The sequence below is a fragment of the Haemaphysalis longicornis genome, unplaced genomic scaffold (genome assembly GCF_048455015.1).
Source record: "Haemaphysalis longicornis isolate Haplotype H1 unplaced genomic scaffold, Haemaphysalis longicornis Haplotype H1 scaffold_8, whole genome shotgun sequence".
Classification (NCBI taxonomy): domain Eukaryota; kingdom Metazoa; phylum Arthropoda; class Arachnida; order Ixodida; family Ixodidae; genus Haemaphysalis; species Haemaphysalis longicornis.
The window spans coordinates 191,727,356-191,742,729 of record NW_027526445.1 but is presented as its reverse complement, the minus strand read 5'-3'; the positions used below and the strand labels follow the sequence as shown (position 1 = coordinate 191,742,729).

The 15,374-nt window shown below is 45.9% G+C and overlaps 1 protein-coding gene across 4 annotated transcripts in view; it reads left to right on the top strand.

Annotated features, from left to right (window-relative positions):
• Nucleotides 1-15,374, top strand: part of LOC144149825 (uncharacterized) — a 46,114-nt gene that overhangs the window by 25,721 nt on the left and 5,019 nt on the right. For all 4 annotated transcript variants that reach the window (XM_077681490.1, XM_077681488.1, XM_077681489.1 and 1 more), the window contains exon 2: nt 12,612-12,813. In XM_077681490.1, the coding sequence (XP_077537616.1) occupies nt 12,612-12,813 (202 nt within the window). The remainder of the gene's footprint in view (nt 1-12,611; nt 12,814-15,374) is intronic.

The window sequence follows — 15,374 nt, the reverse complement described above, 5'->3', positions numbered from 1 at the left end:
GTTTCTCTTCCTATAAGATGGCCAGTTTGCCGCCCTTCAGCCGTACGTGCTTCCTCGAAAGTGAAATGCAGAAGAATAACCACGCAGCAGGCCACAGCTTGTGCTTGCTTTCATGCTGGTTGCTTACGCGGGGTTTGATGGGTGAATAGCGTAGCCGCGAGAATGCTTTTCGCCCTTCATCGTTTGTCTGGGAAGGCCAGAATGCGCGTCTGGCCGATAGAATTGTTCCCCGGCGGGGAAAGAATAGAGAGTTTTAGCAGTCCGTCCGTTCTGTCGTATGCGTTGTTACTGGGTTGACCGGGACCCGGCTGGGCACTTGGGCATTCGTCGCGGTAGGGGGATTAGTTCCGCGGGCCTGCCTTCGCCATGTTCGTACCTCCGCACCCTTCCTACTCGCCCTTCCGCGCGCTCAGGAGCAGACCGGTTCCGGCAACCCGGTAACAACGTAGCCAACGAAACGGACGGACTGCTAAACGGTATCCGGACATTTCGGTGTCGGACATTTCGGTCCAGGACGTTTCGCTGTGGACATTTCTGTGCACAGACATTTTGGTGCACGACGTCTTGGACCAGACATTTTGAGTGAGGGGATGTCCCAGGCATTCTTTGAACATTTTAGCTTTAATATTGTAATTTCGTGACTTGATATGATTTTACGTTCGAGAGCTGTGCTTGCGCCGCCGTTCGTGAAAACGAACGCTAAACCCTGGCGGAGCATTGCCACGTGAAACCCAATTTCTGTAGCAGATGGTAAAAATTAACGTTGTTAATCTGGATCCGTTCAACCATTTGTTGTTATTTTAACATTCATTTGAACAACCCTAATACTTTAAGTGTTACCAAAGTGCTTTCCTTTCACTTCACCGAACGGTGCAAGACGCTGCTGCTTTTAGTGTATTCCTCCACGCCCCCCCCCCCCCCCCCCAGCAAAACTTCTGCGAAAAAACAACAGAAAAACGAGGCGCGATTAGGTGCGTGTGCATTTCGTTTTAATTATTATCTCAATCAATCTCGCCTTCGTTGCATTCGGTGTCAGTTCTACTTAAAACTAACAAACCAACGATCACACTTACGGTGGCGTTACTTAGGGGAGGGGAAAGCTGAGCCCCGCCGGCAATCATCCACCTAAGTAGAGAGAGAGGGGTGTCACTTGTGCTTCACCATTGCGTCCACTGGACTTCGAAAACTTGAAGATGACTGTTGCCGCTGTGGTCACACTAGCCTATTCATTTTTTTTTTTGCTCCTGATAATGAGAGGAAGCGATGTATACCTGGGGTGTCCATGATATGCGCGACTTGATGAGTCAATTCCCAAGGGGGCGACTGAAGGCGCAGAAAGAGCGATTCCTGGAGTGGGGGCGCCGTCGGTATGACCGCGACGCGCGGAAGGGCGTAGCCAGCAAACTATAGGGGCCATTGTGTTCTCAGCTGCTTTTTGGGTGGCTTTTTGTGTCACATTATAGAGGTTTCGTGCGCCCATGGTGAATGTAAAGCTTTTTCTCTGCTTTAAACGCGAAGTGTGCTATGTCATTGTTCTGAATGTATCATCCATTTCCTACAAAAGCCTCCACTAAGAGGCTAGCAGTATGTTCTAAATAAAAAAATAAAAATCACTGCGGTGACGCTTCGGAGACCGTGAACTCCACCACGCCAGTAGGATTTTCTGGGGAAACCGAAAATAATATGGGTAAAAAGAAATCTGGTCGAGATTCGAGAGTACAGGCGGGAAGTGGGAGGAGGGGGGCGCTAGAACAAAGAACGAAAATGTGGTAAATGTAGGCTTGTAAACTTTAAACGAAGGTTGGTTGTCCCGAACACAATGGGTGGAATTTGTATGCCCAACCGGTACGCGCTTAATCAGCATTTAGGACATTAGAACCTGCGGCTCTTTTCCAAAAGGCCCCTTTTTCCTCCCCGACAATATCCTAGACCAGTGTTCGCGAATTCATTTTAGCAAGGCAGCCCAGCCCTTGTAAATGCTCTTCATAAGGTTTTCTTCATTCTGGGGGGCTAACTAATGTTTGTTACTTTTTGGATATTGAGAGTGTGCATGTAATTTATGTAATTTGAGGGTGTGTAATTTTAAAAAAAATACGGAAGAGGCGATCGTAAACACGGGTAATTGTCTGAGCTAAAAAAGAGCAAATATAAATTAACAACCTGTCATAAATGAAAAAAAAAACGTGTGCTAAAGAATTACATCGGCTGCATAACAGGTGTCCCCAGGAAGAGGTATTAAAAGTATATATATAAATGTAGAATTTCTAAAAATAATTCGCAAAGATCGAACATATGGCATCAATCAAAAAAATAAATTGACGGCTCCAGATTGTTGTCCATAGCCCACGTTAAGCGGAAATAAAAATATAACGGCTGTCGTAAACAGGCAAGCACCGGATAATTTGGTCGCCGAAATGTCCGTACACCGAAATGTGCGTTCACCGAAACGCCCGTACACCGATATGTCCGTACACCGATATGTCCGTACGCCGAAATTTCCGCACCGAAATATCCTGCACCGAAATGTCCTCGAGCCATCTGGAGTTTGTCCGGTGCTCCCTGAAAAAATTCGCCTAGGAGCGTTTCTTTTGATTATCTTTATCTCCAGATAATCTGCTGCCGGTGGTGTTAATATTCGTATAATATACGTAGTTCGATGTGAGTTTTAAATGTCTCACTTAATTTCGACCCAGGGTTATCCTACACTATATTTTAATTTAAAAACCTAATTGTAACGTTAATGTAACGACACGTTCCAATTTTCGAAGTGGAACTGGAACGCGTTCCTTTCGCAATAAAGTAACTTGTAACGGGAACTCGTTTCAAAATTGGCAAGGAACGAGGAACGAGCTTTCGTTCCTATTTTGGAGGAACGTGTACAACACTGGTGCAAGTGTACTTAAATAGGCACGTTTGACAGCGGTATTATATACACATCTACAAAGCAATGGAAAGGGAAAAGGAAATTACAGATGGCATGAAATGTACATAAGTTCTTGTCTCATCGTCATCGATACGTATGGCCCAGTTATACTTTTGAAAGATACGCGATTACATTTTCATACAGAAACACGGTAGGTTTGCTTACACATTTATCGCCCCTCTGACCAACGCAAAAGGCGTCAAAAAATTCACGTGTGCGTTTGTTTGCATATCTTCGAATGATTTGAAGCCTTGCATATCTTCGAATTTTCTAAGCCTTTTGCATTAGTCAGAGGGGTGATAAATGTGTAAGCAAACCTTCTGTGCTTCTGTATGAAATTGAAATCGCGTATCTTTCAAATGTATAACTGGGCCTCACGTATCGATGACCATTGGTGACAAGAACTTATGTACATCTCAAGCCATCTGTACTTTCCTTTTCCCTTGTCATCTGTAATTTCCTTTTCCCTTTCCATTGCTTTGTAGATGTGTATATAGGCCGCCTGCAAGCAATAAAACTTGGATGTTAGTCAGCGCCGCGTGTTTGTCTTCTACTCTACATCCTGCCCTTTGCGCTGTTTCCTACATTTCTAAACACTTTTTTCCGGTTCGAACTGGTTCAAACCGGTTCAAACGGGTTCGACCGGGTTCGGAGGAAAAAAAAAAGCAAAAGTGTTTTTGTGTTTTACCCTTTTAGTGCTGCGTTTTCGTTTCTCTTTTACATCGGTATAAAAGCTATTTCATGGCGTAGGTTTCTTTGTGCAAATGTTTTGGCTTGGCCGACTTAACTGTACAATCCATTGCAAAAGGTTTTCCATGGGAGGTAAGCGAGCACAACGCTCACTGATGTGAAATAAAAGCTTCGCAGGGACACTTAAGGCTGCTGATGTCTGGGATGGAATGGGAACGAATTACTTTTGAGGGCCGGAAGTCTATTTTAATTATTTAGTTTAGTTTATTTATATATCCTCATTGTATTGTATTCTTGGGTCACAAACCCCGCAGTTGTTTTCTTGAGGAAACAAAAAAAAATCGGCTGATGAATTACACTCCCTAATGGGAATTTTTGTGCAGCGTGAACTGCAGTCTTCTCGGCGACGGCGCACAGCTGCTGCGTCTCTGGACGTGATTGCGTCATTAGCGAACCCACGACGGCGCGCGCTTTGCTCTGGCCTTATTTCGCATCGCGTCGCCGCTGACGAGCATGTCTCGCGCGGCCTTGGGATGCCGTCCTCCCCCTCACACGTTCGCCATACTGTCATCCTCCGCTTTCCTGCTTCGTTCTTTCGGTTAGAAGTAGGCCGACGCCGAGGGACGATGCGAAACTACCGGCGCGTTCGCTTAAGAGCTGCGCTCTAAAACAATGGCTCTACGTAGCCGCCGTGGTGCCGCCTTGGGATCCAGTCCTCTCGCCGACCAATGACGGGCCGCACCTCGTCTCAAAATTATGCATCCTCGCCGCAGTCTTCTGGTAGGCAGGCAGCCTCCTTGCCAGTGGGGAGTGCCCCGGTGCCGTCGACGCCCCCCCCCCCACCCACCCCACTCGCCTCGCCTCCTTGGGTTCTGGCAATTGGCAGCGTCCCTGCAGACTACCCGCCCACAAGCCGACCCGTCCGTCCACCATCGGTTTTTGGTACCCTCGAGTGGAGTGCCGCCGTGGTACAGTGTTCTAGAACGACTGTAGCCGTGGTGCGGCTTAGCGCCCCCTTCTTTCCAATGGCCGGCGCGTGACGGGCCGCCTCTCGTCCCCAAATCACGCATCCTCGCCCGAATATTCTGGCTATCAGGCAGATAGGTAGTTTCCTGGCAAGCGGGCAGCCTCTTCAGCTGGCACGAAACTGTGAGAGAGCCGGCCACCTTTTTTGGTACCATCAAATTTCTGCACACGTACGCGCACGCACACGTATTTTCGCACAATGATTGGATTGGACAACGTTTCTAATTAATGCTTTGCGTGCGATTCTAAGCGGCGGGTGGACATCCTCGTCCGGTAGTCCACGCTGTGCTACGGCGGCCCGTGCGTGCGTCTCAAGAAATTCCTGTTGCGTCAGCTGGCCACTCCGCAGCAAGCCCTTCCCACTCACTGTTCAAGGGTGTGTGGCTGGGGGGAAGGGAGGGGGGGGGGGGTTGGAAGGGCACATCTAATAGCATCCTCGATTAACCGCACCGGTGCACACCGGGGCACACCGGTGCGCCTTTTCATCCTCGATAAACCGCACCGGTGTGCACCGTCCGTCCTCGATAAACCGGGGTGCACCGTCGCGGGGCAATTTTTGGTTGCACCGCCGCGCACCGAGAGAGTCGACGGTGCGCCGGCGTGCAGACCCGAGATGCATCGCGGACGATGCCGGCGAAGGAGCTTCCTCCGCCGTCTGCTGCAGCGACGGCGCCATCGCCGCACTCGTGTCAAGGCGGACGGAGCTGTGTATTGTTGCTGACAAGGATGGCGTGCTTGTGAACGATGCGACAGTCTCCTAACGGGCGGTAACAACGGCCAGTGATTGTAAATGAGGACGCGAACTTTGTGTACTTCAAAGGCGGCTGCATGCATTGCCAGAAAGTTGGGGATTGACATTCGTTTCGTTCGATCGAATTATCATGAACTGTTACCGGAGTGCCTAGACGATGAAGACCTACTTGTTTTGCTGTAATGGGAGGGCGGAACAAAACAGGCACTCGCATAATGGCTCAAACGAAGATGAGAAGCAGCTTGTATGTAGCTGTTTAGTGGAAGCGGTGGCGGTACGTTGTTCCGCATGTGTGACGGATTTAAGTTGTGCGTACATATAATCATTGGCCTTCAATAAATACAACTTTCAAATAGCGCTGTGTCTCATTACAGTGCTGTATTGTTACTTGTGAACGGTTTTATGAGTTGATTTCTTAGATTAAAAGATGGCGCCTGGGTAGAACCGCCCCGTTTGTCCTCGATCAACGCTCCGTGCCGGTACGCACCGTCGTGGGGCACTGTGCACCGCGCCGGTTTTGGGGGCAACACCGGTGCGTGTTTATCGAGGACGCTATAAATCAAATGATTTGTTGCATTTGGGGTGCCGGGGCAGCATGGGCGGTAGGGGGGGGGGTGCAGTAGGAGAAATCCAACGAAGGAAGGCGCGGTTGCGGTAATTCTCGGTCTGGAGTTATCCCTAAATGTGTGCGTCACGCCACACCTAGGGAGGAATATGGGGGCGGTAGGGCCCTGCGGGAAGCTCGGTAGTGATGAAGGATGTCGGAGTAGTTTTGTGACAGGGGGTGCAGGACCGGAGGGCCACTGAATGGTTCGTCTTCTTCCCCTTGTGGAAGAAGGCGAATGAGTGAGGTCGCGGGCAGTGGCATGCGGCGCGTCATTCCCAGTTAGACAAAACATTTCTCATCTAAAGTAATTGGTTGCTCTGCTACGCTTTTCATGCGTCTACTTTTAACGACGTTTTAGCTTTAATGCGGGAGAATTACCACTGCGTGAGTGGAAGATGCGAAAAGAAAACGTGAGGGGAATATGCGAAAGCCGTGGGTTAATCGCTTTTTACTCGAGAAAATAGAAACAAAAAACGGAATGTATCACTTCTTTGTCAAAACACGAGATATTACTGAGTTAAGAGCATTTAAAAATATCGAAATCTAATTAACGCTGAACTTAAGCAAGCTAAACTAGCGTATTACGAATCCCTATTTTCACGCCTGCTAGGAAACGCTAGAAAAATTTTCAAGAAGTAAATCATTTAACTGGAAGAATACCACAAACCATCAGTTTAAGAACTGTAACAATTCAAGGCACGATGTGTGAGGCGGACACGGTAGCTGAACTTAATATTTTATACAAAGTGGGGAATGCACTTTTCCAGCTCCCCCTGTGGACGGCACACTGTCCTTGCCAAATCTAAATGTGGGAAATTCATTTTACTCTTCCATACAATACCAGAAGAAAAAGCAAATATAATAAACGACCTCAAACCCAATACTGCTGCTGGGTTCGATGACATCCAGGTAGCCCCTTTAAAATACGTTAGGGATATAATCAGTTATGTTCTGTCTAATATTGGTAATAAGATGATCGACAGTGAAATATTTCCAGATACCCGCCGCGGTGGCTCAGTGGCTAAGGCGTTGCGCTGCTGAGCACGAGGTCGCGGGTTCGATTCCCGGCCGCGGCGGCCGCTTTTCTGATGGAGGCGAAAAGCAAAAACGCCCGTGTGTACGAGATTTCGGCGCACGATAAAGATCCCCAGGTGGTCAAAATTAATCCGGAGCCCTCCACTACGGCGCGCCTCATCGCCTGCGTTGCGTCGGCGCGTTAAACCCCACAATCAATCAAAAATATTTCCAGATGAACTAAAAATAGCGAGGGTCAGATCAATTCATAAAGGAGGAAATCATTATACTGCGAATAACTATCGGCAATATCGGAGCTGCTTGTGCTTCCCAAAGTATATGAAAAAAATTATAAATATACGGTTACAAAGTTTTTTGGTTAAACACCATATTATTTGTGATGCGCAGTATGGGTTAAGGAAAATCGGTCATCTGAAATGGCATTGCTGGACATCAAAAATCAGATCATTAAAAACATTCAATGAAGGCTGTACAGTATTCATCTGTTTTTTGATCTACGAAAAGCGTTGGATTCGGTAAACCAACAAATCCCTCTAAGAAAACTTAAGAGTATCGGTATTCGTGGTATTCCCCTTCAATTGTTTCGCAACTACTCAGCAAATCGGTATCAGTATGCGCTAGTAAACGGTACAGATTCAGCTAAACTTCGAATAATAAATGGTGTTCCGCAGGGTCGATTCTCGGACCAATGCTATTTAATTTATATATAAATGATCTACCGGCGATACCTGGTCCACCCAAAATAATAATGTATGCCGACGACGTCGATATATTTTTTATGGGTATGGCCTTGCAACAATTGGAAACTAGGGTTTTTCAATACTTCTATCCCACTGGCTGCGTATCAATAAGTTACAATTAAACATAAGTAAAACCAATTACGTCGTGTTCACACCGATTAATAAATCATTGAATTATACTATAGATTTGACCTAGCGAAACAACAGACTCAACCAATCAAAAGCAAAAAAAATTCTAGGTGTATGGTTTGAAAATAATCTGTCACTGGATACCCATATGTGTAAATTAACCGTTGAACTGAGCGAAACGGTCGACTGTCTATATAAAATTCGAGATATCATACCGTTATGGCTAAAAATGACGCTCTATTATTCGTTATTTTTTTCTAAACTTTCCTACTGAGCTGTAGTATGGGGCACAACTACTACCCAGAACTATAACAAATTGCTCTTGTTGGAGAAGAAGCCATTAAGAAAATTCGAAAATTACTACGGTTGGCCTCAATACCTAGCTACACATGAACTCTTTCTTAAGCACTCACTTCTCAAAGCAAATCAAATATACTACTTCAAATTACTTCAGTACATTATGGACAACAATTTACACAATACTTCCAACCCTGTAACTGCCACACAGCATACCTTGCGTAGACGACATCGACCAATGCCTTCTACTAGAACAAGCTTCGGCCGGCAACACACGGATTATCAAATCACCTCCTTATTGAACAAAGTTCAGAAACACATTAATTTTCACCAACGGTTGTCAAACACACAGATTAAAAATGTCCTGTAGAGCAGTTAATTGCAAATAGCTAAAATTTACGGAAGCATGAAATAAATTGTTGCAGTGATATTGTGGATATCTATGCTGAAGTAAGTTTCTGTTTCGGGTGTATTTTGTTGTCCGTTCACTCCTTGCACTGCACGGAAAAACTCGCGAGTGTTGGGGTACCATATCCTGCGTGAAAATTTCGTTCTGTATCCTTTGTTTTGTGCAAAGTAGTCGCACATTGAGTGTTCGAGGAGCATGACTGCTAATGCATTCACTGCAGTTTTTTTGTTATTTTTTGTTTCTGTTTTTGCTGTGCACTGTACTGCAAGTTTGATAATATACGTACCCGCACGCCACCTGCCACCAGGAGCAGGGGCCCTAGTCAGGCTCCAAGCCTTTAGCCTAACCCTTTGTGTACGGAAAGAGACAAGAAAGAAATAAAGAAAGGAAAAAGGAGGAAAGAAAGGAAGAAAGAAAACTGTCCGGCGTCAGCGTCAGCCTCCACCTGTCATGCGTGGCAGGTGGCGCTTAGAGGGATTTCCTTCTGTCCACATTTTATGTGCTAACAGACCGGCTAGACGGCCATAATGACTCGCTGAATATAGGGAAACACCGGCGATAGCAACTGTGAAACTTCAGCGACAGATGGCAGCGATTGGGTTCTAGTAAAGATAGCAGCTTAATAAAGTCACAAGCAGCCCTAATGGTCGCTGATAGTCCAAGGCTACAGAACGGTAGCACAAAGGAGGCGAAGGTATTCGAGAATGCTGATGCCCTTCGCATCAATCCACTCGATCGCTTCTTCATTTATTTCTTTCAGTTTGGTTTCTTCCTAGAGTCTCACCTCATACATACATACTTGTTTCGAAAACTCGTGGAAATAATATAAAATATGCATTAGGCAATCATTCTTAACTTCAGTGCGAGATGTCAATCTTACGCTAGAAACAACATAACAGCACAATACCTGCATAAAGAAAGGCATTTGTAGCATCTAACAACTTTCCGGCTGTGTTGCGCGCAACTAAACTTCCTGATTGGTCGACAGGAGAGCACCGCAATATTCCCAAATGCCAAGGACCCCGAAAATGTCGCGGGTGGTCTGAACGACTCATCGGCCTTAACCGGACCGCTAATTCCTCTAATCCGAATGAATCAGCACATTCCCATAGCTCCCCAAGTCTTTTCACTAATCCATCCCAGTCTACCCGTTAATGCGCGTCAATCGACATTAATCCATGCGCCCCGACTTAATTTTAAGCTTCAGCAGATTCAAAATGATATGGAAATGCTGTCCCTTCTGCTTTAAAAGTGGAGTTGAGAAGGCCCCAAACTTTTTCTTTTAATTTTCAAGCTTTCTTAAAAGCAGTAAACAAGGGACGTAATATCACACAAAAGAAGCTTCGGTGACGTAGAGGACTGCGAGTGTTTGTGTCTCACTGCGGTTTTGGTTAAGAGCTCGAATTTTTGAAAGACTTTCAGTATGACTTATTTAGACCACGTAGACAAAAAGTGTTAAAGCTTAAATCGGTAATACTTCGGGTTATAATAATATGCGATGTCCAATATATTGGACATCAGGACTCAACTTGAATGTTCCATGTAAACATACCCTAGTAATACCCACCAATATTTGCGAAGAATGTGGTGGAAAATAAAGTTGCAACAAGACGGGCAGCAATGGAACAGGCAAAATGCATTTATTTTGCACCAAGTACAGGAAGTGTTAGCAGTTACGATTACAGAAACTGTTCAAGTTTCAGTTAGCATGCGAGAACCACTACTTGCCAGTGTGCGCTGTCTCAAAACACCATCTATCTCTTGTAATACAGAAAAAAAGGTCGCATCTGATGCAAAAAAAATTTTGTCTTCTTTTGGCAACCTTGCAGCCTGCAGCGAGCACCATTAGGAATGTCAGCCAACCTTGGCAAGTGTTTTGCAGGATTTTCCTTGGCATTTTTTGGTTGCAGAGATGCTCGCTTGATTGGAGGGCTCCACTCTTCGTCTTCTTCGGCTGACTCCTGCTCAGCCTGTGCAATTAGTGCGTGACCTACCGCACTGCGGAACTCAAGAAACTTCAGAGTATCTTTAGGTTTTCTCTGCATAGCCTTCATGTCCCTTCTGTACTGAATCCACGAGTTGCTAAGTGCCATGTCAAAGAAATGGAAAATGCACCTGACTGTCCATTTTTTCACGCGTGCTTTAAGACGATAATAGCTAATCATTCGATCAGCCATGTCCACGCCACCCATGTAGGCATTGTACGCTTGTACAATGTGAGGCCTTTGTACGTCTATGTACTTTTTTTCTTTTGCCGACCACCTGCGGCATGAGTCCAGTGGCTGTTTTCCATGTTGTGACGACAGGAACGTAACTGCTTTGTTGTCGTACCACCGCACTGCCATCTGTTTATCGTCACTACGAACGCACATCTCGACTGCACCACGCCCAACATCCTTGAGCTGTGACTCAGAGGACAACTTGACACCTTTCGGTAGGCGATTATTCATGATAGGGCCTGTGGCTCCAATTCCCTTGTCACCAAGCCTATCTAGCAGAGATGATGACGTGAAATAGCGGTCGAAGAACAGCTTTGTTCCCGGACTGAGGCTCTGAGAAAGCCTCATGACTGCTGATTCGGCTATTCCAGAACAGCCTGGGAACAACAGGGTTTTTTTCCCCTGATAAATCTCAAAGTCCAGAACAAGCCCATCTGGAGCTGCCAAGACAAAATTCTTAAGTCCTACTGGATTAGGCTTCCTTGGGACAAATTGTTTCAACTGCGTCTTCCCTGTAAACGGGATCATCTGCTCATCAACGCTGAGACATTCCTCTCGTGGAAGTTTGCGACATCCTTCAAGCAGCCTTTCAGCTAATGGCCTGATCCTCCATAGCAATTTTTTCCAAAATACGCTCGGCAGCACCATCGGTAATCCTTGATCGGTCTCCTTAATAGAACATAAACAAAAATAAAACGAGAGAAACAAGCATATTAAAGGTTAATGCAATGCAGCGCACGCGTACATTCAAGTGTCAGCCCTGTCAGGACGACGTGAGCCGAGTCCTGTCGTCCAATAAATTGGACGCAACGAAGACGCGCTTGGCAAACCAAAAATAACTCAACGTGTAATGCAAAAAACATGCCAAAAGGTGCGCCGACTAATTAAAAATACAACAATAGCTAAAAAACGGCACAGGTACAAGCAAAATATTTGAAATAACACTTACTTTGACGGGCGGTGCCGTAGAACGCGCCACTGCTGAATGCGGCCATTTTGAACTGGTTTGCCAGGCGCGTCGCTGCACTGGCATTATCTATACTTGACAGAGGGCGCTAGTAGTTGGTCAAAAAAACTAAAAAGCAGTTTTCAACTCAAAATAGTGGGCGCTGTGGTGGTAGGAGACGACGAAGCGTTTGGACAATCTCCCATAGCCGGGACTCAAGAGATTTATATAACTGCCCATTGAAACCACAACAAGTGAGATGTGGATTTATTGTTGATGATGTCCCTGAAGGCGTTCACAAAACAGCGGGGTTGCATCCAAATGAAGAACACATTGAAAACTTTACATGATATAATAGAAACCATGAAGAATGAGTGATGATATGTCGCATCGGAATATACGGTCTCATAACTTATTCTAAACACAAAACATAATTGGGGGAGGTGGGGAGTATCTAACCCAAACTGGTAGTATGTACGGACATCCTTACATTAACTTGAGGGTAATTATAATAAGACGAAGCTGATGGGTTGTGGAGCTACAGACTATGCATAAAGTTCGCTTGTGCTGTCGGGCGAGCGGTAAAAATATCTTCAGGGGCAAGGTGGGGCACCATAGTCGAAAACTAGAAATTAGCTTTGAAGCCGCGGAACCGGTTCGGAACGGTTCCTTCAATTCGTTCCGGTTCGAGTTCCGTTCCAAAATGGCAAAAAAAAAGAGAAAATACGGGTTCGGTTCGGTTGCGGTTCCGGGCGAAAATTCAAGTTCGGTTACGGTTTTCGGTTCGGTTCCAGTTCCGGTTCGACACCCTGACACTGAGAATGTTCTCTTCCACGCAGAAGGAAGAATGCCCGCCATCGACAGAGCCGTGCAAGACGGAAGAGCCCTTGTGTGGCTCGGACGGGCGTACTTACGTGACGCGCTGCGACTTCGAACGGGCCCGGTGCGAAGGCCACAGCCATCTTAGCCGCTCCGTGGAGGTCAGCCACCCGGGGCCGTGCTCCGAGCCGAGGCAAACACGAGCTGCTCGGGAAGTTCTGAGTAAGTGACTAGTAGAATGCTTTGTTGGGTGAGTTGGTTCATGGCTTCACAGAATTAAAAAGAGCGCAATGGACAAGGACAGAGAAACACAGTATAGAGTGTGGACACTCTACTTTGCGCTCGCCCATTGCGCTCTTTTTATTTTTATCTAAGTAACTAGCTGGACGAGCACTGCTGGGGAAATTTGCCCTCTCATTGGATATGCAAATAGCAAACTTTTCACTTCAAATCAACTTTATATGAGACAGAAACGCGGAGTTCAAAATATCCCTTCATATTACGTACGCTATTTTCTCCGCCAAGACTATCCATAAAATGCACAGTTTCAGCTTGTCCTAAGCCATAATGTTGGCATATAGCATTTCCTTTATTCGCTTCCGAGTTCGGGTGCTCTCAGATATGTCGGAGCGTTTACACAGACGAATTTAATGTGTCTCATAGCCGGCATCATGTTGTCACTATTTCAAAATTACTCTTTTCGGCACCACCCCAAGTTCCACGTAGCACCAAAAAAATGGTTGCTACGTGGTTTCCAATGGTCGCACCCGCAGCCCCCAAATTCTTGTCCTCCGGCGAATGTCGACAAAATATCTCGATTCGTTTCTAGTACGGTTCACATCCCATAGGGCGGCTGGCTGATCCTCAGAGAGAAAACGGAGGAGGAAACTAGCCCTCACTCTTTAACGTGAAGTTCCTTTGTAAGTGCGCGTTGACAGCTACTCTCAAAAACTCCGGTAAATGCTTCCAACGAATTAATCGGCAAAGAGCAATTAAATTTAATTTATTGCGTGACAAATTTTGTGCCGACTTTATTATCTGCTTGTTTAAAGGGCGTTTAGGCTACGGTCGGTATCAAAGTTTTATGTAGCCACGTTCGAACCGAGAATACCATTCGGCCTTTTGAAGCGTTGTGACAGCTTCCCTGCAGCTGCCTTCCCTCAACTTCACTAAAACTCGATGAATGCGTGCATGTTGTCTCTACCCTTTTGCAATCGCAAAACTGAAAAGTATGGGAACAGAGCCTCAACTTGCCGCTCAAGAAACAATGGGCTGATATGATGACCCCTTTTTAAACGATGCTGCTTGCCCAGTTGATGTGGAGGGCAGGGAGTAGTGCATGTGTCAGTGGCAAACGTTGGTAATAACTGTGCTCTCCCGTCTACAAAAAATATAGGGGTTTTCTGTGACCTCCGGCTGATATATGAGAATGTACATCCTCTGTCAAAATTTTCTATGCTAAGCCTAAGCCTTCTGAACAGCAAAGAATTCAAAGAATTTAGCTGGAAGCTTGAAATGTAGCGAAATTATTTGGTGACATATTTTCTCTAGCTTTCCGGCATAAAAGGGTTCAGCCCTGCTCGGGAAGTAACCTTGTACTACATTGAATTTTTCGCGGCCTGTGCACTTTCGGCAGGCCTAGAAAAATTTGACAAAGACTGTACGTGCATATACTAGCGCATGGTGTGTACACACTCACGCATACACACTGTAAGCAGATTTATTTTTGCGAAAACCTAACTGTTTTGTATCTTGTCTAACCTAAAAAAAGGCGCCGTTAGCAACTCACATAAAAGATCGAAAAGAGTTTTTTTGCTCGGTATCAATTTTTGTTAGTATCAGCCTAAATACGCAAAACATTGAAAGCCTGCTATAGCCTTTTTATAGGAGCGAAGCACCTTAGGGGCTGGGGCTGCTGGCGTCTCCTGTCGTCGTCGTCGTAATCGTCGTTTCATGTAGTCACGGTACTTACACACCGGAAACACCGGTACTTAAACACTAGTTTACGCCTCGCGCTAGACCGTAACGCGTACTAAAAAAACACCGGAACACTCGTTTACGCCTCACGATGGAGAGCTTCGTCCTTCAAAGACAAGAGACTTTTACATCAAAGCTGTATACCTCTACCCCCCAACAGTTTCCTCTCCGGTGACCAAAACGCCAAGGCGCCAAGAATACACTTATACACTGCATGCTTCGCCCCTTTCCGATTTCCCGTTAGTGGAGATGGCCCGGGATTTTCCCAGAAACTGGTTAGGAAATGTTCTCACACGCGCGCACACAGGAAAGTACGCACGCACAAACACAGGTGTTCCCTGGTCCCCACAAAAGTTGATCCTGCGGCTACGACGCTTTTGAGCAAGAGAATCCACCAGCATACCTCAGCCCTCCCTCTGGTTTTGTAATCTAGATCTCAACGGGGCAGGTGTTTCACGGCGACATCCGGTGTTCCGCAAGGGTCAGTGTTAGGCCCTCTTTTATCCTTAATCCTGATACTAATAAGATTGTATTTCTAACTAATATGATACCGCGAGTCTTCAAACTGACCTTAATAACATTTCGCAATGGCACGAAACATAGTGCCTACAATAAACACACCAAACTTTTTTACACCCTTTTTGGCCAGAAAGGGTGTAGCATAAGTGGAAAAAGGGTGTTGGGAGCCCATTACACGATTTTTTTAATTCTCAACACCCTTTTCCTAGCTGTACACCCTTTTTGTGTGAAAAAAAGGGTGTTGATCAATATCAACACCCTTGGTTTTTCTTAGGGTGTTGAAAGGG